This window comes from Herpailurus yagouaroundi, unplaced genomic scaffold (assembly GCF_014898765.1).
Source record: "Herpailurus yagouaroundi ecotype Mexico unplaced genomic scaffold, PumYag 77, whole genome shotgun sequence".
NCBI lineage: Eukaryota > Metazoa > Chordata > Mammalia > Carnivora > Felidae > Herpailurus > Herpailurus yagouaroundi.
Window position 1 is genome coordinate 42,418,084 of NW_024412388.1, and position 24,375 is coordinate 42,442,458.

A 24,375-nucleotide genomic window follows, 5' to 3' on the forward strand; every position below is an offset into this window, starting at 1 on the left:
CACAATGGGTTTTGTGCTGATGGTGCAGAGCCTACTTGGGATTCTCTCTCTTCTCCCTTTCCCTTGGCCCCTCCCCAGCTCGTGCTGTCTCTGTCTAAATAATAAACTTAAAAATTTTTAATACAAAAAATAAATTTAAAAAAATCATTCACATGTTATCATGTTCAGATTTGCTTATCTAAACATTATCAGTAGTGTTATTTATTTGATACTATCTTTAAATTGACTTGCTTTTTTTGTCCTTCTCCTAAAGCATATCTTTAAAATTATGAAGTTGGTATTTTTCTTATGCATATAAAAATATGTCTATTAAAATTAAAAAAAAAAAGTCTGTCAACATACTGTCACCAGAAATAAAAAGAAACTATTTCTAAACTCTTTACCGGAGGTTCTCAAAGTGTGAAATAGCTTTCTTTTGTTATTCATATACCAAGAAAAGGTTTTATCCAACTAGTCACAGAAACATGAGGAAAAAAGATTGGTAAGAAAAATTCATTAAGTTAAAAAAAAATTTTTTTTTTTCCAACGTTTATTTAGTTTTGGGACAGAGAGAGACAGAGCATGAACGGGGGAGGGGCAGAGAGAGAGGGAGACACAGAATTGGAAACAGGCTCCAGGCTCTGAGCCATCAGCCCAGAGCCCGACGCGGGGCTCGAACTCACGGACCGCGAGATCGTGACCTGGCTGAAGTCGGAAGCTTAACCGACTGCGCCACCCAGGCGCCCCAAAAATCCATTAAGTTAAACAGAATCAGGATTACTCAAAAGACATAGACAACATTTATAAGCAATTAATTAAAACTAAGATCAAAATCCCAAAAGAAAATGAATTTTATACCAATAGCTCAAGTAAATTCCAAGGGTCCTAACCAATCTGTGCTTCCATTCTTGTTCCTGTCAAAAAATTTGCTGCACTGCAGCCAAAAAGATTAAAAATATGTATCTGTATCTGATCATAGCACTACCTTACTTAAAATTCTTTAGTGTCTTCCAAAACACTCATAATAAAGTCCAAACTGCCTATCATGTCCTAAAAGGTCCTTCATTCTCCAATTGTTCTAAGACTTTTCAGCTGTATCATTTGCTACTTTTCCCCTCAATTCTGTTGCAGTCATACTCAATCTCAGTCATACTCTCAGTCTCACATTTATGTCCTACATTTTCTCAATCTAAAATCTAAATCCCTCAATTAAAGCATGTACTCTCGGGGCGCCTGGGTGGCACAGTCGGTTAAGCATCCGACTTCAGCCAGGTCACGATCTCACGGTCCGGGAGTTCGAGCCCCGCGTCGGGCTCTGGGCTGATGGCTCAGAGCCTGGAGCCTGTTTCCGATTCTGTGTCTCCCTCTCTCTCTGCCCCTCCCCCGTTCATGCTCTGTCTCTCTCTGTCGCAAAAATAAATAAACGTTGAAAAAAAAAAATAAAATAAATAAATAAAGCATGTACTCTCTCAACTCTTAAGTTTTTGGCACTGAACTAAACCACCACTTTATCTGTATCACCCCCCCCCTCCATCAAACTAGAAGCTTCCTTGAGGTCTGGGGCTGTATTTTGGGGGGTTTTCATTGTAAACATATGCTTGGCATATAAAAGGAACTCAATACATACATGTTTGTTGAATGAATGAGTTACATATTACCAGGACCACTTAAAAAGTGTTTGTGTGTGTACACATGCACATACCTACATACTGGACTATAGGAGCCACTAATTTCTATTTGCACAGGCTTTTTACCCACCTCAATAAATGTAAACGTTCTTTTTTAGCTTAAAAAGCCGTATTATTTGGGCACCTGGGTGGCTCAGTTGGTTAAGCATCTTACTCTTGATTTCAGCTCAGGTCATAATCTGATGGTTGTGAGATCAAGCCCTGTGTCAGGCTCTGCACTGAGTGCAGGGCCTGCTTGGGATTCTCTTTCTCTCTCTCTCTCTCTCTCTCTCTCTCTCTCTCTCTCTCCCTGCCCCTCCTCTGCTCACACACGCACACTTGTGCTCTTTCCCTCCCTCTCAAAATAAACAAACATTTTTAAAAAGCCGTATTATTAATGTCCTTCTTGTAATTAAAGTAGTTAAAATCAAACTGGTGATAATCTAAACACTATTAACATAGGAAAAATCTCTCCAAAAATGTGACCCTGGGGTAATCTAATTTGTACTTACTCAAATCATCTGATATGTCTTCAATTCCCGAAGCACTATCATCAGAATCACCAGTATTATCTGTACATGCTTGTTGCTTCTGAGATCGTGGTGAGTTTTCCAAAGCAGATTTTTCTCCCTCTACTACATCAATATTCACTTTGTCCAGAGAAGTAAAAGAACTTGGAATTTTTCTTCCAATCTGCTGTAATTCTATCTGTCGCATGTTTTCTTTTAACGGTAAACTGGGTGCCTTCTCTGGTTCTGTTAGCGAACCAGGGACCTTTTCTGATTTCATCTGAGCAATGGGTACTTTTTCTGTTTTCCTCTGTGAACTAAGTGCCTTTTCTGCTGCTATTGCCTGGGAGCTGGATGTCTTTTCTGTTTTCACTGGTGAATTAGATGACTTTGGTGACTTTTCTGCTTTTGCCTGTGAAACAGGTACCTTCTCTGCTTTTACCGGTGAATTAGGTGATTTTTTTGTTTTGCAATGACTTTGATCTCGAAGGACTAATCCCAAATCTTTAGGACTTGCTACGTTGGCAGCATTTACTTTACATGATTTAACTTCTGTCTTTTCTATACAAATATCATTTTGCTTATTTTTTTTACTACTATTCCTACTTGGAGAGCTGGTCCCAATTTCTTTTATGGATTTATCATTTCTAGCTTTCAAAGTTTGATTAGATATAACTTTAACTGCTTTGCTTTCTTCAGAAAGAGCCCAAGCATTCTTCTTTGGTTCATGATTTTCATTTTTAGAGGTCTTAGACTCTTCCATTATTTGAAAACCTGCTTCTTCCCAATTGTGATATTGTAAAATGGCAGATTTCTAGTAGTTGAATTGCTTCAAGTCCAGATTAGGCAAACAAACTATTGGATTGGAAAAAAAAAAGAAAAATCTGTTATTTAAAACACAAAAGCCACTTTTTTTTAATTGGTGAGACTTTCAAAATTTGTTCTTAAAACTAAAGAAATAGTAAAAAATTAAAAACTCTGAAAACCATATGAGGAGTTAAAACCCACTTAGTAAATAACAACCAAATGCTCATAAAGAAGGTTGTAATGTAATTATGGCAATATGACATCAAAACAATTTTAGAAGTAAAATTTGTTTTATATTACCCAATAAGAATTCAACTAAAAGGGAAATAAAACCTGCAATTGATGTACCACAATTAACATAAAAGGAAATGGAACAAAGAAAACACAAAAACCCTAATCTAGGGGCACCTGGCTGGGTCAACCAATGGAGCATTTGACTCTTGGGGTCGTGAGTTCAAGTCCCACATGGTGTATACAGATTACTTAAATAAACAAAGCTTTTAAAAAAAGAATCCAAATTTATAGGCAATATAGGGAATCAGTTTATAGAGGCCCAAATTGAAAGATTTTGCCTACATGACTTTCCTACTAAACACTACCTATTTATACTGCTAACCTACTTCAAACTTGATTTTCTAAAGATGGGGAAATAATGTCAACAGACTTTCTCCACCTCTAAAGTATAAAGGAGTTTAAATTAATTTTTCTGAGATTAAAAAATTTAAAAATAGGAACCCAGAATTAAAAAATGATAGTAATATTTTATATGATATAATCGTGGATACATGACATTATACATTATACAAAATCGATAGAATATATACCATTAAAAGTGAACCCTAACATAAACTATGGACTTTGGGTGATAGTGACATGTCAATGTAGGTTCACTGACATAACAAATATACCACCCTGGGATGATGATAGGGAGGCTATTCCTGTATTGGGGAAGGGAGTTTATGAGCCTTCTGTATTTTCTGGTCAATTCTGCTATAAAAATTTAAACTGCTATATAAAAACGAATGTTTAAAAAAGAAAGATGATAGAATACTAAAATCAGTCAGAACTCATCTTGTTCTAAAATATAATAGAAACAATTATACATTTACCACTGAGCACAAACTACAAACAAATTAAAATGCTGCATTTTGTTAAGTTATTTCTATATTAGAAATACCCTGTATACTGTATTTTACACAAATAAGAATTTTTTTTTACTGTTCACTTTGCCCTGTATGCCTTAAATTCAGATCTATGCTTCTAAACAGATAACTAATATGAATAAAAATTAAAGTCAGCTAAAACAAAATGTAAGTGGCATCTTTGATTTTACTTAATTTATTAAACTACAAATTTGGGCAAACGAACACCTCTAATCATATAACCATACATCATATAAATGCAAAAAAATTGCCTAAAATAAAAAGTCCAAAACACCAAGTCATATCCTCCCAACTATCTATTTATACCAAAACCTATGTCCAAATTAAAGAAACTAAACTTACCTAGCTATGTCTCCACCACAACATCTTACTCAACGTGCACCTAAGTTTATAATTCCTATTGTAGTAAAGCAGTATGTATCCTCTGCCTTGATCTCTGTCCAGATTGACATTCTCTTTTATTTAAAACAAAAACAAAAACAAAAACAATTAGATTCTTCTTTCTAAATTATTTTATGGACACCTGGGTGCCTCAGTCATTTAAGCATCCAACTCTTGGTTTTGGTTTGGTTTTTGCGGTTTCATGGGTTTGAGCCCTACACATTGGGCTCTGTGCTGGCAGCATGGAGTTTGCTTAGGATTCTCTTTCTCTCTCTCTCTCTCTCTGTCCCTCTCCCACTTATGCTGTCTCTCAATAAACAAATAAACTAAAAAAATAATTTTATAAAGTAACTTTTTCAAATTATAAAATTTAAGCCAAAAAAAAAAAAACTTTAAGCCAAAACCATCCTAGATTTTCACCATTACTGTCTTCTGTGACTAATATTATTTTCTAGTAAAAAGCTGTAGCACTCTTAGCTATAAAAGAATGTTTATATTCCTGGTTTTTGGATATTTGAATTTATTAAATTTATACATTCTGCTCTCAATATTCTTCATAAGGTGTTTCACATAAATGTCAAAACAGTTACCAAATATGACTATATCTAAATTCTTGTAGAAACTACTGCACATTCTTAATTTTAAAAATAAAAATGGATTCTATTTCTAAAAGATTAGTTTTACCTTATCCAGAAACCAAAATATTTTAAATTTTCTAATTCTATCCTATGATGATGACTCTAATAATTTTGTAGATGTCATCTCCCTGACCAAAGCCATAATACAACAAACACTTGATTGGGCCACACTGATCCACAATTCCATTTATAAAACTTTTTTTTTTTATTTTTTTTTTCAACGTTTATTTATTTTTGGGACAGAGAGAGACAGAGCATGAACAGGGGAGGGGCACAGAGAGAGAGGGAGACACAGAATCGGAAACAGGCTCCAGGCTCTGAGCCATCAGCCCAGAGCCCGACGCGGGGCTCGAACTCACGGACCGCGAGATCGTGACCTGGCTGAAGTCGGATGCTTAACCGACTGCGTCACCCAGGCGCCCCTATAAAACTTTTTAGAGGAGCGCCTGGGAGGCTCAGTTGGTTTAGCCTAGGACTCTTGATTTTGACTCAAGTCATGATTTCACTGTTCGTGGGTTTGAGCCCCATGTTGGGCTCCATGCTGGTGGCACAGAGCCTGCTTAGGAGGATCCCCTCCCTCTTTCTCTGCCCCTCCCCTGCTTGCACTCTGTCTCTCAAAAATAAACTTAAAAAAAAACTTTTAAAGATTTTTTTTTTAATGTTTATTCATTTTTGAGAGAGACAGAGCACAAGTGAGGTAGGGGCAGAGACAGAGGAAGACACAGAATCTGAAGCAGGCTCCAGGCCCTGAGCTGTCAGCACAGAGTCCGACGCAGTATCCAAACCCACGAACTGTGAGATCATGACCTGAGCCAAATTTGAACATTTAACCAACTGAGCCACCCAGGCCCCAACAAAACTTTCTAGATACACTATTCTTCCACTCAAAAAAAACTCTATAAATCGGGGTGCCTGGGTGGCTCAGTCGGTTGAGCGTCTGACTTCGGCTCAGGTCATGATCTCAAAGTTCATGGGTTCGAGCCCCGCATAGGGCTCTGTGCTGACAATTCAGAGCCTGGAGCCTGCCTCGGATTCTGCCTCTCCCTCTCTCTCTCTGCCCCTCCCCCACTTGTTCTCTCTCCCTCTCTCTCTTAAAAAAAATAAACATGAAAAATTTAAAAAAAAAACTCTATAAATCAAGTTTGTATACATAAATTAAAGCTACAAACATTTAAAAAATTAATGTACTTAATATAGATAAATGCTAGTTCAAGACTCAGGAAATTGCTACATTTCACTTTGATTAATTTGGTTCATGTAACTAAAAGTACATTTAAATTTTTAACAGGAACATGTTATTAAAAACAAGCTTTACTTAATTTCTAATCTTCCTCATCTTCTTATAAGAGTAACAGATGTCCTATTCAAAAAAAAAAAAAGCATGGTAATATTATATAGCAAAATTCCTATTTTAAGCTATCAACAGTATAAATTTTTCCCAAAAGAGTTGTAATTTCTAGAAATGAAGTTCTCTCTGAGGAGATTAAGATTTTGAAAATAAGGTTCACTGCTTCCCACTGCACACTCATAGCAAAATTGGTTGAACAAAATAAAAATGTCAGACCTATGTTCTAGTTCCTGGCTACGTTTCTCCAATGTAGTAAATGAGGATTAAATGAGGTTCCAACCTTGAATGCACTATTATTGTCAAGAAGATACAAAGAATTTTTAATAAATTTTAAAAAGGTATTTGAATATAGAAAACAATAGCATTTAGAATGTATCCCATTTCATTTTTATATTATTAAGATATGAGTTCACTTCTTACTTCTAGTTCTAACCATGTCTTCCTTTCTTGAATTCTTACAATGCCTACAGATACTGGAGACTGAGGGAGTTCTCAGGCCCTGAGACTTCAACTAACAACTAGTGCCAGGTTCCTGACTTTGCTGTGAAAAAGAATTCAAGGACAAGTCAGAGTGAAATACAGCAGAGAAAGCTTTACTACAAAGCGAAAGTACACACCTGAAGGAAAGAGGAGTCCGTACGGGCACACTCAGAGAATCTAAGTAGTGCCGGGTGGATATGGGGCTGATTTTTATTGGTGGTTATAATTTGGGGATGAAATATTCATATGGGGTTCTGCAGAATAGGCAGAGATTTCTAGGAATTCTGCATAATACTACATATGCCCTATGATGGCTACTATGCACAGGTGCAGTCTGATTTCAGGCTAACTGGGTCTTGGTGTGCATGTAGGTTAAGCAACAGCAGGATGCTTATTATCATTAGAAACCACAGAGCTATCAGAGGTTTGCTTAATCGCCACAATCTGTCAGGTATCAGACTAGGTTCCCCGTTTTTTTGTTCCTCCTGCAAATATCTAGCACTTCCCTATTCCACCTGCCCCACTACCACAATGCTGGGTACTCAAAAGACATTCCAATTAAAATACCAATTAAAATATCCATTCCAGACTGATGGCCAAACACGGGGCCTGTAGTTGTGCCTGTGCCTCAGTAAGTCTAATTGTGGCATTGAGTATTAACAAAAACTTGAAAATATTAAGTCCCATTCTCCAGAGTGCATTTTATCCATAATAAAAAAGGATAATCTAATCTCCATATGCTTCTTCCGTCTTTCCCAATTTGTTCAGGATTCAGGAAAGGAAAGAGTGCTATTTATTGGTCCCCGTAAGCCCCAAGAAGTAGGTAAATTTTATAAGACTCTGAATGTCTTAAATGTCTATCCTATCTTCATATTTTGTTTAATTAAGTTTAAAATTCTAGGTTAGAAATCATTCACTCAAAATGCTACAGGTATTGTTTCAATGATTTCTAGTTTGTAGTATTACTAGGGAAAATCATGCCATTCTTATTTTCCATTTCTTTTTTAATGTTTATTTATGAGACAGGAAGAAAGACAGTGAGAGAGTGAAGAGGGCAGACAAAGAGAGAATCCCAAGCAAGCTCCATGTTATCAGTACAGAGCCCAATGTAGGGCTAAAACCCATGAACTGTGAGATCATGACTGAGCCAAAACCAAAGCCAGATGCCCGTATTTTCCATCTTTTTTACTGAACTGTTTCTCTTCTGTATGGAAACTTAGGATATTCTCTTTGTCTCGGTGTTCTGTAATTTTTTTTTAATTTAGGTTTGAGTTAGTTAACATATAGTGTAGTTAGTATTGGTTTCAAGTGCTCTGTAATTTCTTTTTTTTTTTTTTTAACGTTTTTATTTATTTTTGAGACAGAGAGAGACAGAGCATGAATGGGGGAGGAGCAGAGAGAGAGGGAGACACAGAATCGGAAGCAGGCTCCAGGCTCTGAGCCATCAGCCCAGAGCCCGACGCGGGACTCAAACTCACGGACCGCGCGATCGTCACCTGAGCTGAACTCGGATGCTTAACCGACTGAGCCACTCAGGCGCCCCATGTAATTTCTAATTGATAAACCATGGAGCAGATATTTCTTCAAACATTTGTCTGGGTATTTAGTTGGCTGTTTTAATCTCTAACTCAAGTTCCCCAGTTTTGACAATTTTTTCTTATATTATGTCTTGTATCTTTTCCTCCCTTTCATTTTCTCCGTCCTTTTTCTCTAACTCCTATTAATTGGCCTTTATGTCTCCTACATTGATTCTACATTTATCTTACCTTTCTCTCCATTTTCTATCTCTTTATTTTCTTTCCTCAGTGATTTCCTCACCTTTATCTTCCAAATCTTCCCCATTTAAGAGGAGAGGAGCATTTTCATTTCTAAAAATGCCTTAACTCTCTGATTATTCCTTTTTACGACACTCTGTTCTTGTCTCATGATTATTATCTTATTTCTGAATGCTAATAGTTTTCTTAAATTTTTTTCTGCTCCCTGTAGTTTCCTGACTTTATTTGTTTTCTTCTCTATCAAGCATAATAGGAATCTCAGGAGAAAAAGAGAATAAAGGAGACAGAAGAATACTTGAAGAAATAGTCAAAAACTTCCCAAATCAGATGAAAGACACAATTATACACAACCAAAAAGACCAATAACTCCAAGCAGAATAAACTAAAAAAATCCACACCAAGACCAACTACTACTCAATTTTGATAAACAATGAGAGAATTTTGAAAGCAGTAAGAGAGAAGCAACTTTTCATATACTAAGAATTCACAATAAGATTAAAAAATGATTTCCCATCAGAAACCATGAAAATCAGAAAAAAGATGACATATTTAAAGTTCTGAATGAAAAAAATGTCAACCAAGCATTCTCTAGCCTTGTGGCAAAACTATACTCTACAAAGGAGGAATTATGACATTCCAGATAAACCTCCTGGAAAACATAAGTATTTAAGCTCATGTGACTTACAGCCCCCAAGGAAGGGGAGAGCTGGAAGACTATTCTACTCTTACTATTCTTCTTACTGTTCTTATCATTTACTTTAAAGGATTAAGCACTCCACCCCTTGCTTACTGTTATTAAGCTCAAAAATCCCAAGAATGGTTTAGGAGCTTTTTTCCCAGAGCTGCCAAAAGCTAGACACTAGGCAAAATTCATGATATGCAGCCCACTGTGCACTCACTCACTTCCTTCTCTGAAGTTATCACCAATAACTTATACTGTTAACAATATTGGGTTTTGTTTTGTTAAGTTTATTTATTTTGAGGGGTAGGGGGAGAAGGGGAGAGAGAGGGAGAGGGAGGGGGAGAGAGAGGGAGAGGGAGGGGGAGAGAGAGGGAGAGGGAGAGGGAGAGAGAGAGAGAGAAAGCGAAAGTGGGAGGAGTAGATAGAGAGGGAGAAAGAGAATCCAGAGCAGGCTCCATGATGTCACCCAGAGCCCCAGGAGATCATAACCTGAACTGAAATCAGGAGTTGGGAACTCAAACTGACAGAGCTACCCAGGCACCCCTATCGTTAACAATATTGTTAAGATGCCAACACTGCCCAAAGCAATCTAAAAACTGAATGCACTATCAAAATCCCAATGGTATTTTTTGCAGAAATAGAAAACCTCATCCTAAAATTCATATGGAATTTCAAAAAACTCTGACTAGCCAAATCAACCTAGAAAAAGAAGAAAAAAGAATTGGAAGACTCACACTTCCTGATTTCAAAACTTAATACAAGCTATAGTAATCAAACAGCATGATACTGGCATAAAAAAAAAACAAAAAAACACAGATCAATAGAATAAAACAGAGAGCCCCAGAATAAACCCTCACATATGTGGTCAACTGATTTGACACTGATGCTAATAGTATTCAGTGGGGAAAGGACAGTTTTCTCAAGAAATGGTGCTGCAAAAACCAGATATGTACATTCAAAGGAATGAATTTGGACCCTGACCTTATACCGGTTACAAGAATTTACTCAAAATGGATCAACTTAGGCACTAATTATAAAGCAAAAGACTGGAACAAAATTCAAATGGCCGATAATGCTAAATTGGTAAGGAAAACTATCACAAAATCATAAAATATATTACCATAGCAGCCATTAAACAGAGTAAGTTTCTACTCTGCTATGGAGCGATAGTGAAGACATACTGTTAAACAAAGAAAGTAATAACATAGGAGTATGCACTACAGTAAATCTATGCAAGAAAGAAGACAGTGGGGCACCTGGATGGCTCAGTCAGCAGAGCGTTTGACTCTTGATCTCAGGGTTGTAGGTTCGAGCCCCACGTTGGGTGTAGAGATTACTTAAAAATAAAAACTTGAAAGAAAGAGAGACAGAGAAAAAGAGAGAAAGAAAAGAAAAGAAAAGAATATATATACTTAAAATTTCACATACTATATAAAAATTGTAAGTCTTCAGGACTTTGGGTCTGGCAACAGCTTCTTAAGTATGACATTAGAAGCAGACAAGGGCACCTGTCTGGCTCAGTAGGTGGCATATGTGACTCTTGATCTCAGGGGTCATGAGTTCAAGCCCTGACAAAAATAAATATATAAACTTTAAATATAAATAAATAAACTTAAAAAAAAACATACAACAAAGAAATACTGGATCATCAAAATTTAAATTTTTTCTTTGACATCTGTCTTGGCAATGATTTTTCGGATTTGACACCAAAACCAAAGACAACTGGGGGCACCTGGGTAGCGGTCAGTTGGGCGTCTGGCTTTGGCTCAGGTTACAATCTCACAGTTCGTGGGTTCCAGCCTGGAGCCTGCTTCGGATTCTGTGTCTCCCTCTCTCTCTCTGCCCCTCCCCTGCTCACACTCTGTGTCTCTCTCAAAAATAAACAAACATTAAAATATATTTTTTTTTAAAACCAAAGAAACCAAAGCAAAAATAAACAAGGAAGACTATCAAATTAAAAAGCTTCTACAGAGCAAAGGAAACCATCAGCAAAATAAAAGGGCAACCTGCCCTGCAAGAGACACTAAGGTCATGGTCTCACGGTTTATCAGTTCAAGCCCCGCATCAGACTCTGTGCTGACAGCTCAGAGCCTGGAGCCTGCTTCAGATTCTGTCTCCTCTCTCTCTGTCCCTCCCCCACTTGCACACGCACACGTGTGGGCTCTCTCTCTCTCAAAAATAAATAAAGTTAAAAAAAATTTTTTTTAATTAAAAAGAGAAATACCATATGACCCAGCAATTCCACTTCTGGGCATTTACTGAAAGGAAACAAAAACACTAAGTCAAAAAGATATCTGCACCCCCATGTTCTTTGCAGTGTTTATTTACAATAGCCAAGACATGGAAGCAACCTGTGTCTACTCACAGATGAACTGATAAAGAAAATGTGGTATACAATGCAATATTATTCAGCCCTGAAAAAGTAGAAAACCTTGCTATTTATAACAACTTGGATAGACCCTGAAGGCATTATGCTAAGTGAAGTAAGTCAGACAAATACTGTTATGATCTCATTTACATGTAAAATCTAAAACAAACAAAAATGAACTCACAGCTATAGAGAACAGCTTGATAGATGCGATAGGCTGGGGCTGGGGCAGGGGAAGGAGATGGGCAAAATAGGTCAAAGCGGTGGGGTGCCTGGGTGGCTCAGTCAGTTAAGTGACTGACTCCATTTCAGCTCAGGTCATGATCTGTCTCATGGTTCATGAGTTCGAGCCCCACATCAGACTCCACAATGTCACAGTGTGAGTCTGCTTTGGTTTCTCTCTCTCTGCCCTTCATGTGCACTCTCTCTCTCAAAATAAATAAACTTAAAAAAAGTTTTTTAAAATAGGTCAAAGTGGTCAAAACATGAACTTACATTTATTAAAGAAAATAAATTCTGGGGATGTAACATATAGCATGCTGACTATAGTTAATAATACTGTCTTGTATATTTGAAAGTTGCTAATAGAGTAAATCTTAAAGGTACTCATCACAAAAAAAAAATAATTTATTAACTATGTGATGATGGATGTTAATAACTAGACTTACTGTGGAGATCATTTCACAATATATACAAATATCAGAGCATTATGTTGTACACCTGAAACTAATATAATGTATATATGTATATATATATACATACATATACACATATGTAATGTGTATGTTAATTGTATCTCAACCAAAAAAAAATTAAAACATCTGTTCAGCAAGGACACTACCAAAAAAGTGAAAAAATTACCAACAGAATGGGAGGAAATATATGCAAATCACATATTTAAATAAGGGTCTAGTATCCAGAATATATAAAAAACTCCTTACAACTTACCAACAAAAAAGACAAACAACCCACTTAACAAATCAGCAAAAGACTTGAATAGACATTGCTCCAAAGATAAATGGTCAATAAGTGCATGAAAAAATGCTGAACATCATTAGTCATTAGGGAAATGTAAATCAAAACTACAATAAAACACCACTTCATTCTTACTAGGATTATCAAAAAAGCAGAAAATAACAAATGTTGGTGAGGATATGGAAAGATTGGAATCCTCACGCAACTGCTGGTGAGAATAAAATGATGCAGCCAATGCAGAAAACAGTTTGGCAGTTCCTTAAAAAAAAAATAGAGAATTACCATATGATCCAGCAATTCTACCCATAGGCATATATTCCAAAGAGCTGAAACCCGGGACTCGAACAGTTATTTGTATGCCCATGTTCACTACAACATCATTCACAATAGCCAAAATGTAGAAGCAACCCAAGTGACTAACAGATGAATAGATAAGCAAATTGTGGTATATACAAAACAATGGAATTTTAGTCAGCCATTGAAAGAAATTCTGACACATGCTACAACATGGCTGAACCTTGACAACACTGTACTAAATGAAATGTCAGTCACAAAAGGACAAATTTGGGAGCACCTGTGTGGTTCAGTTAAGCATCCGACTCAGGTCATGAACAGGTCATGATCTCAGTTCATAGGAATCAGAGACCTGTGTTGGGCTCTGCGATGACAGCAAACAGCCTACTTGGGATTCTCTCCCTCTTGCTCTGCACCCCCCCCACCCCCGCCCTCTGTCTTTCTCTGTCAAAATAAATAAATAAACTTTAAAAAATAAAAGGAGAGGGGTGCCTGGGTGATTCAGTTGGTTGGGCATTATGATCTCGCAGTCCGTGAGTTCAAGCCCCAAGTCAGGCTCTGTGCTAACAGCTCAGAGCCTGGAGCCTGCTTCAGATTCTGTGTCTCCCTCTCTCTGCCCCACCCCACTCATGCTCCGTCTCCCTCCCTCTCTCTCTCAAAAATAAATACACATAAAAAAAGGACAAATATTGTATAACTCCCATTATAAGATATTTAAAATAAGTATATTCATAAAGACAGAAAATAGAACAGAAGTTATCAGGGAATGGAGGAAGAAGGGAATGAGAAGTAACTATTTAATGGGTTTCTGTTTGGGATGATTAAAAAAAGTTCTGGAAATAGTCGTGATGATGATATAACATTGCGAATGCATTGATGCTACTAAGTTGTACATTTAACTGGTAAGTTCTATGTTATTTATATTTTTCAATAAAAAACTTAAAACTCAAGGGGCGCCTGGGTGGCTCAGTCAGTTACGCATCCAACTTCGGCTCAGGCCATGATCTCACAGTTTGTGGGTTTGAGCCCCGTTTCGGGCTCTGTGCTGACAGCTCAGAGCCTGGAACCTGCTTTGGATTATGTGTCTCCCTCTCTCTCTGCTCCTCCCCCACTCATGCTGTCTCTCTCTGTCACTCAAAGATAAAAAAAATAAAACATTAAAAAAAAATTTTAACTTAAAACTCAAAAAATTATAATCAAAATAATGTGCATGCACTGACCTTATGTAAGATATCATAGACCTCAAATCTTAATCACTCTCAAATAGCTAAAGGTTTTTTAAAAAATACTTTTTATATGGGTAAAATCAACTGACAGAATTTTTATGATCAAAGGCAAGTGCAACTGTGCCCCCTTCTCTCAAAGCCAGTTTTGTGAATAAACAGGATTTCCAAACTAAATTACCTATATACTCACCCAAAGTCCAATTACGTAAAGCTTTCTGGATTGATTAGTCAATCTTTTTTCCTTCTTTGTTCATCTGGTAAGCCTTTTTGGACATTTTATTATATACTAGAATCTTTACCAGCAATAGACAAAATAAATTTAAGTTATGCTTCTTTTCACAAGCAATTTGTTGGCCTCACATTGCCAACTGTTTTAGGGTTTTTTTTTTCCTAATGAGATATGGAGATTATGTGGATCCCCAAATTACCCAAGACACAATTTCCTTTTCTTCCTTATAATCAAGAATTAGCACTACAGATGAAAAGTTCTGTGCAAGATTTGCCAGAGAGCTCTTGATTCTTCTATTATCAAGCAGCTCCTGAGTATTTATAATGATATACCTAACACCTTTTGAGTGGGTTTACTTGTTTACTGGGGATACCTATTATATCCCGTAGATCCAAATATCATAATGTGTAACTGTGCTGGTCCTACAAAGCTTTTGAAATTTGACAAACTATAATTCAAAATAAGCCAGGTTACACTGCAGTAACAACCTCTTTAACTCAGTGCTGATCACAACATAAATTGATTTATTAACTCATGTAAAATCCTCTGTAAGTTCAGGTGCTCTCCAAGGCAGCTGTCCTGCATGCATCAGCTCAACATTCCAAGCTGCTTAATCTTATGCTACCTTTCACTTTTAGTAAAACAGGGAGAGAAAGACTAGCACTGGTTAGTTTTGCTCACATTTAATTTACCTTAACAGGTCACTGGGCTCCACCAAACTTCAAGGCACACAGCCCTCAGAATGCCTCAAAATAAAAAGTAGTATCAATTCTTATCACATTGGTACAAGGTGAAATATGGCAACCTCTTTGTCTCAATGCATGTTACTGTTTCCCTCCAATCCTTTTATTCAGGACTAATTTCATAAACATGTGATGCGTACCATCACATAGGGCTCCCATCTCAGAAAAGAAAGACTCTGTGCTTGTTTTAAAACTGCTGTCACTGCGGGGCCTGGGTGGCTCAGTCAGTTGAGCTTCAGACTACTGCTAAGGTCATGATCTCATGGTTCGTGAGTTCAAGCCCTGCATCAGGCTCTCTGCTGTCAGCACAGAGTCCACTTTGGATCCTCTGTCTCTGTCTCTCTCAAACATAAACATTAAAAAAAAAAAAAAAAAGCTTCTGTCACCATCTTGAAATTCTTAATAATTTTATCTTTGAATTTGTGTTTTGTAGTCTAATGGGACAATGGAACATGCATAGGAGCAGTGGAGATACATGCAAAATGCATGTCTGACATTCCTTTCTACTTCATTCTCATACAGCTTTGGTGATACACCATGAGCACAGAATTTCAGTGGATCCACAATATATGTGGGAGTTCAGCAAGACTTAAAGTGAGTGAGTATAAAGTAAGCATGTTGTCTACAACTAAGGAGGCAGTGGTACTAACAGCCGAAGAACCTTCATTTTCTATTTCAACCATAATTTGCTTCAAACACAGAACAAAGACAATGGTATTCTAAGAAACACGAATGACAAAAATGGAAAATAAAAACCTTTTATATCTTTTCTTACTCATGTTACTTCCCTGTATTAACCAACTAATTATGCTAAAAGTGATGACACAGAAAGAAAGGGAAAGATAGAACAAGTCACAGTTTCTTCTTGTTTCAGTCCTGCCATGGTCAAAGGTAGAGCATATTGGGCCACCTGGCTGGCTCAGATGGAAGAGCATGGGACTCTTCATCTCAGGATTGTGAGTTCAAGCCCCACCACACTGAGTGTAGAAATTATATATATTATATAATCATAACATATATATTATATGTCATATTATATGTAATATATATAGATTTTTAAGTAGAGAGTGTTGATGGAATGTGCAAGTATAAGAAGTAAAATAAAAATAGTTGAGGTGTAGGGGTGCTGGGTGGCTCAGTTGGTTAAGTGTCTGACTTCAGCTCACGTCGCGATCTCATGGTTCATGGGCTTGAGCCCCATGTGGGCTCTACACTGACAGCGCAGAGCCTGCTTAGGATTCTCATTCTCATTCTCTCTCTCTCTCTCTCTCTCTCTCTGCCCTTCCCCTGCTTGCTCTAAGTAAGTAAATAAATAACTTTATATTTTAAAAAATTAGTTGAGGGGCACCTAGGTGGCTCAGTCCGTTAACTGTCCAATTCTTGATTTCAGCGCAGGTCATGATCTCATGATTCATCCCACTTTGGGATCCATGCTGACAGCGTGGAGCCTGCTTGCGATTATCTGTCTCCCCTTCTCTTTGCCCCTTCCCCATGCTCCCTCTCTCAAAAATAAATAAACATTAAAAAAAAATAGCTGAGTTAAGTTTTGTGCAGTGTTTTCCGTGTTCTGGTAAAAATGAAATATGAATTCACAAACTATGAAATACCAGCAATTCCACATAAGAGTTAAATAGCCTTATATTTGCACTTAGAGATGACGCTACACAAAATAAAGATGAATAGTAAAACTTATGCTTAATAACTTAAATTTTTAAATTGTTCTATATTTAGAATAACATTTACAAGTAAATCAAAAATAAGTAAATGGGACGCCTGGATGGCTCAGTTGGTTAGACGTTCAACTTTGGCTCTGATCTCGGGATTCTTAAGCTCAAGCTCGGCAGGGCTCTATGCTGACAGCTCAGAGCCTGGAGCCTGCTTCTGATTCTGTGCCTCTCTCCCACTCTCTCTCTCTTAAAAATAAACATTAAAAAATTTTTTAGGGGCGCCTGGGTGGCGCAGTCGGTTAAGCGTCCGACTTCAGCCAGGTCACGATCTCGCGGTCCGTGAGTTCGAGCCCCGCATCAGGCTCTGGGCTGATGGCTCAGAGCCTGGAGCCTGTTTCCGATTCTGTGTCTCCCTCTCTCTCTGACCCTCCCCCGTTCATGCTCTGTCTCTCTCTGTCCCAAAAATAAATAAATGTTGAAAAAAAAATTAAAAAAAAAAATTTTTTTTTAAATAAATTAAATACCTAAAAATTAAAATAAATTAAAATCACCATAACAAGTTGAGAAAAAGATCGCAGAGGAAAAGAAAAAGCTTTATATTTTAGTAACTTAAGATTTTATTTTTAAGTAACCTCTACACCCAACATGGGGCTCAAACTTACAACCCTGAGATCAAGAGTGGCATGCTAAATCAGCTGAGCTAGTAGCCAGGAGCCCCTATATTTTAGTAACTTTATTACCAACTTTTTTCCTACTTTTTCAGCAAGGGCTTTGCATTTTCATTTTGCATTTCACCCTGCAAATTACGTAGCTGGGCCTGCATTTGTTCAGGTAAATAAATATAAATCTAGAATTCGTTTTAACAAAGATCATTTGCCAATATTCACATATAAGGTGCTGGGTTAAAAGCTGAAGATACAATGATAAATAATGGGCTCATGCCTGAAAGGGGAGACAGTCATATAAACAAGTAATGACAATATATTATGTGACCATGTTATGGAAAGCCTGTGGAAAGAGCCTTAGAAAAGCGTTCATCATGGAGATAACAGTTGGGCTGAGAAAGAACTTCCCACTTAGGAGAGAAAGTGAGAAGGGATAGTCCTAATAATAAGACCTGTATATACTAAACAAAATGTATTTATAAAATTTTGGCAAGTTTTTTGGGACCATAAAATAGCACGCATAATGATGAATACAGGAGACGAACTGAGAATGTAAATTGGTGCACACATTTGCATACCAAGTCAGGTTTACACTTTAAGCAAAAAAGAAGGCATAGATTTATAAGCAGAAGAGTGGCACAACTTCTGTTTTAGACTAACTTCAGAATAGGAAGACAGAGTAGAGAGAAAAATGAGATAAATCAGTAAAGTAAGTAATAGTAATTATCAGTAATAGTAAAAAGCATTCGCTTATTTAGGGCCTTATCATAAGCAATTTTAGTGGGGTTAGGAAGGGGAAAAGGCTGTGTTAAAGGAGTTTCTTTCTAGAAGAACCTTTCACACTCTTTAATATGCTAATAAGCACTGCAAATCTCTAAGAGAGAGATAATTTGCAACATTTCCCAGATTTATTGGACTAAAGAAACCTCTTTGCCAGGACCACCATTGAAGAACTGTGAGGGACACAATTTTAACATTTTTCTATTAAAGAGAAGACAGCACTTAGTGAGGAAAGCAGAGGGCAGTACAGGGCTTCAGATGGGGTAAAACAATAGGAAATGTGAGAAACAGAAAGAAATCTAACTAAAGTCCTGTCAAGCTGTATTAAGGGCCTGACTAAATATATAAAATACCAGTCTATTAATTTATACAATTAGAAAATATTTTAATTCACACTGGGTAGGGGGCTGACAGAATGAATATCTCAACAGAAATAAGGGGAAAAAAATAGTAATGATATGAGTGGGGGAAGGAATAAAGCCAAAAAGATGTTACATCCAGAGATTTAGGATAGTTCAGAAAACTAAAGAAATGAAAAGCATGCACATATCGGTATTTAGGAGAGTCTGATCAGAAGTAGAACCATTTTTGAACCACATTAATAGATGTGCCAAGGAACACAGAATTGAGTATCACTGGAATATAGAAATTAAGAAAAAATAAACTTAAGGTGTTAGATGACCTTCAATGTCCAACTGCCAATATGATGTCAAGAATTAATCCAGTATCAGGGCACCTGAGTGGCTCAGTCAGTTAAGCATCTGACTCTTGATTTCGGCTGAGGTCATGATCTCTGTGCTGACAGTACGGGAGTCTACTTGAGATTCTCTTCCCTTTCTCTGCCTCTCCCTACCCTCTCTCTCAAAATAAACATTTTCAAAAAAAATTTTTCAAAGAAAATTACATCCACTAACAGTGAATATAAGGGAATAACCTAGAGGTTCCTAGACTGAAATGACAAAATCAGATAAGAAATAATAGGCACGGGGCGCCTGGGTGGCTCAGTCGGTTGAGCGTCTGACTTCGGCTCAGATCATGATCTTGCAGTCTGTGAGTTCAAGCCCCATGTTGGGCTCTGCGCTGACATCTCAGAGCCTGGAGCCTGCTTCAGACTCTGTCTCTATCTATCTCTACCCCTCCCCTGCTCTGTCTCAGTCTCTCTGTCTCTCTCTCTCTCTCTCTCTCTCAAAAATAAAATTAAAACATAAAAGTTTTTTTTAAAGAAATAATAGGCAGCAGGTCACCCGCCTTAAAAGAAGAGGAACTACAGAGAAACAGAAAAGAATAAATAGATGGGGCGCCTGGATGTCCCAGTCGGTGAAGCGTCTAACTCTTGACTCAGGCTCAGGTCATGATCTCACAGTTCATGGGTTCAAGCCCCACATCAAGTTCCGTGCTAACTGTTGGGAGACTGCTTGGAATTCTCGCTCTCTCAAAATAAGTAAACTTAAAAAAAAAAAAAAAGAAGAAATACATAATATGTATAAAAATATGGATCTGGTTTCCTGGCTGTGAGGAAAATAAGCATATTCTTACAGGATTAGAACAAAGTAATGGTTCTCAATCTTTTTTCTGTTCCAACACATCTGAGAAATAGAGAATATACATTCCCAACAGAAATAAAGAGGAACAAAAGAATGAGGAAGAGGGAGGATAAATGTGAGTGGTTCCTAAGGCCTTCCAAAATAATTATAAAAAGACTTCCTAAGGAAGTGTAACTCTCATATATTGAAAACCACTAGTTTAAAACTGCTGCTACCACAGAAAACTTAAATAAAGTTCCAAAGACAAACAATTTTTTATCTGTGTGACAGAATTCAAGACAATATCACATAAGACAAGTTCCTGCAAAAAGTCCCAGAGCTCTTTCAGTTAAAAAAAAAAAAAATTGTTTTTGAAGATATAGCATCAGCTAATACATGTCTAGTATGTTCATTCATTTATATTTACACATTTATGAAATTAATACAGTCTTTTAGTATTTCCATTTTATACACTAATGAAGCACCCTAAGTTTGTGACTTGCCTAAAGTGACACAAACCAGACTGGTTTATAACTATAAGAAACAAGAGTCCCAATTTTTGTTTCAATGCTTAAGCACTAGGGTAGGTCTATTCATCTACACCAGAAGCAGTTCTCAAATTTTTTTATCTCAGGATGTGTTTATATTCTTAAAAATTACTGAAGATCCAAAGAACTTCTTTGTGTATGGGTTATAACTACTGATACTCATGTCATTAGATATTAAAACAAACTTTTCACATACAAAAATACACTATTAACTCATTCTGTAAGGCCAGTATAACCCTAATACCAAAACCAGACAAAGACATCATAAGAAAATTATGGTCCGGGGCACCTGGGTGGCTCAGTCGGTTAAGTGTCTGACTTCGGCTCAGGTCATGATCTCACAGTTCATGAGTTCAAGCCCCACATCAAGCTCTGCACTGATAGTGCAGAACCTGCCTGAGATTCTCTCTCTACCGCTCTTTCTCTGCCCCTCCCCAATTCATGTATGCATGTGCTCACTCTCTCTCTCTCTCAAAAATAAATAAACTTAAAAACAAAATGTGGACCAATGTTTCTTATGAACATAGATGCAAAATTTTTCAACAAAATACTAGCAAACCAAAGACAGCAACAAAGGATTGTACCCCAGGATACCAAGTAGTATGTGTCCCAGGAATGCAAGGTTGGTTCAACATATGAAAATCACTCAACATAATACACCATATTAGTTGAATAAAGGACAAAAACCACAGTCATCTCAATAAATGTAAAATGCATTTGATAGGGGCATCTGGGTGGCTCAGTCAGTTAAGTTTCTGACTCTTGATTTCGGCTCAGGTCATGATCCCAGAGTGGTGGCATAGAGCCCACATCAGTCTCCAGGCTGAGCATGGAGCATGCTTAAGATTTTCTCTCTCCCTTCCTCTGCCCCTCTCACCTGCTCACACACTTTCTACAATAAAATTATTAAAAATGCATTTGATAAGGGGCGCCTGGGTGGCGCAGTCGGTTAAGCGTCCGACTTCAGCCAGGTCACGATCTCGCGGTCCGTGAGTTCGAGCCCCGCGTCAGGCTCTGGGCTGATGGCTCAGAGCCTGGAGCCTGTTTCCCATTCTGTGTCTCCCTCTCTCTCTGCCCCTCCCCCGTTCATGCTCTGTCTCTCTCTGTCCCAAAAATAAATAAAAACGTTGAAAAAAAAATTAAAAAAAAAAAAAAATGCATTTGATAAAACCTAACACCCTTTTATGATAAAACAACAACAACAACAACACTCAATCAACTAAGAATAGAAAGGAACTGCCTCAACCTGACAAAGCCCATCTAAGAAAAACCCACAGGTGACATCATACTTTATGGTGAAAGACTAGATGTTCTCTCCTCTAAGGGAACACAGGATGAGGATGTCTGCTGTCTCCAATTCTATTCATCATTGTACTACCCAGAGCAATTAGACAAGAAAAAGAAATTAAAAGTATCCAGATCAGGAAGGAAGAAATAAAACTATATCTAATTTGCAGATGACATGATCTTACATACAGAAAATCAGAAGAAATCCACAAAAAAATTTAGAGCTAGTAAATGAGTCCAGCCAGGTTGCTATCCAAAATCAATATACAAAAATTAGTTATATTTCTACACACTAACAATGAACAATCCAAAAATGAAATTAAAAAAAAAAACCAATTTCATTTACAATAGCATCAAAAAGAATAAAATACTTAGGAATAAATGTAATAAAAGAAGAACAAAATTTGTACACTAAAAACCACAAAATGCTGTTGAAATAAATAGGTAAAGGCCTATTTAATGGAAATGAAAAGTAAGTGCACAAACATCTCATATTCACAAATTGGGAGACTTAATATTAAGATGACAATACCAGGGTACCTGGGTGACTCATTCAGTTAAGCATCCCAACTCTTGGTTCCAGCTCAGGTCATGACTTCACAGTCTGTAAGTTAGAGCCCCACATCAGGCTCTGAACTGACAGTGTAGAGCCTGCTTGGGATTCTCTCTCTCTCTGCCCTCCCCCACTCACTCCCACACTCTCTCTCAAAATAAATAAACTTTAAAAAAAAAAAAAAAAAGATGACAATACTCCACAGGTTAATCACCAGATTCAACACAATTCCTTTCAAAACTCCAGATGCTCTTTTTTTGGGGGGGGGGGGGGGCAGAAATGGATATACTTATCCTAAAATTCATATCAAATTGCAAGGGACTCTACAAAACAATCTTGAAAAAGAACAAAGTTGGAAGACTCACACTTTCAGATTTCAAAACTCTGTACAAAGCTACAGTAGTCAATACTGGGTGGTACTGGCGTTAAGAACAAATATATATATAGATCAATGGAGAATCCAGAAACAATTGAGAATCCACAAATAAACACAGACATTTATGATCAATTGATTTTCAACAAGGATGCCAAGACCATTCAATAAGGGAAAGAACAGTCTTGTCAATTAATGGTGGGACAACTGGATAGCCACATGGAAAAGAATAAAGTTGAACATCTACCTCACACCACATACAAAAATTAACTCAAAATGGATCAAAGACCTAAATAGAAAAGCTAAAACTATAAAACTGTTCAATGAAAACAGAGGTATAAACTCTTATAATCCTGGATTCGGCGATTATTTCTAAGGTATGACCCCAAAGCACAAATACCCAAAGAAAAAATAAATCAAACTTTATTAAAACTGAAAACTTATGTTCTTCAAAAACATATTTTATTCAAAAAAATGAAAAAACCAACATGGCAAACCCTCAAAAAGCTAAATATAAATTTACTGTATGATCAGCAATTCCAATTCTGGGTATATGCCCAAAGAGCTGAAAGCAGGGGCTCAAACAGATATTTGTATGCCCATATGCAAAGCAATATTACTCACAATAGCCAAAAGTGGAAGGAACCCAAATGTTGAGCAACAGATGAATAAACAAAATGTGGTATATAATACAACAGAATATTATTCAGCCTTAAAAAGAAAGAAAATTTTGACACGTGACAACATGGAAGAACTTTGAAGACACTGTGCTAAATGAAATATCAGTCACAAAGGGACAAATACTGAGGGGCAGTCAGCTGGCTCAGTCATTGGAGCACATAACTCTCAATCTCAAGGTCATGAGTTCAAGCCCCACATTGGGTGTGGAGTGTACTTTAAAAAAAAAAAAAAAAGGACAAAAATTGTATGACTCTAATTACATATAGTAGTCAAATTCATTGTGACAGAAAGTAGAATGGTAGTTTCTAAGGGGTGGGAGGAGGGACTGGGAAGTCATTGCTTAAAAGGTACAGAGTTTTAGTCTGCAAAAAAAGAAAAAGTTCTGGGGATGGATAGTGGTGACGGTTTGCACAACAATGTGAATGTACCTAATGTCACTGAATGTACTCATAAAAATCATTAAAATGGTTTAAAATGGTAAATTTGGTGTTAGGAATATTTTACCACAATTTTTTTAAGTTTATTTATTTACTTTGAGAGAGAGAGAGAGCATAGAGGAGACAGGGGGAGAGAGAGAATCCCAAGCAGGCTCCACACCATCAGCACAGACTCTGAAAAAGGGCTTAAACTCAAAAACCTCGAGATCATGACCTGAGCTGAAATTAAGAGTCAGACACTTATCCAGCTAAGCTACCCAGGCACCCCTATTTTACAACTATTAAAATTTAAAAAAAGAAATTGAAAAGCCAACCCACATAAATGGAAGAACATTTTTACAAATTATATATTTGATAAAAAGTCCAATATCAAAAATATATAAAGAATTCTTACAACTCAGGGGCGCCTGGGTGGCGCAGTCGGTTAAGCGTCCGACTTCAGCCAGGTCACGATCTCGCTGTCCGTGAGTTCGAGCCCCGCATCAGGCTCTGGGCTGATGGCTCAGAGCCTGGAGCCTGTTTCCGATTCTGTGTCTCCCTCTCTCTCTGACCCTCCCCCGTTCATGCTCTGTCTCTCTCTGTCCCAAAAATAAATAA

General features: G+C 37.2%; 1 protein-coding gene across 11 annotated transcripts in view; it reads right to left on the reverse strand.

Moving 5' to 3' along the window:
- The window catches only part of TUT4 (terminal uridylyl transferase 4), a 142,973-nt gene that overhangs the window by 108,386 nt on the left and 10,212 nt on the right, over window positions 1–24,375 (reverse strand). For 10 of the 11 annotated variants that reach the window (XM_040470247.1, XM_040470251.1, XM_040470256.1 and 7 more), the window contains exons 2-3: window positions 4,468–4,580; window positions 2,159–3,010 (exon numbers count right to left, since the gene is read on the reverse strand). In XM_040470247.1, the coding sequence (XP_040326181.1) occupies window positions 2,159–2,918 (760 nt within the window). In that variant the 5' untranslated portion in view covers window positions 2,919–3,010; window positions 4,468–4,580. The remainder of the gene's footprint in view (window positions 1–2,158; window positions 3,011–4,467; window positions 4,581–24,375) is intronic. The other variant, XM_040470248.1, reaches the window with a different exon arrangement.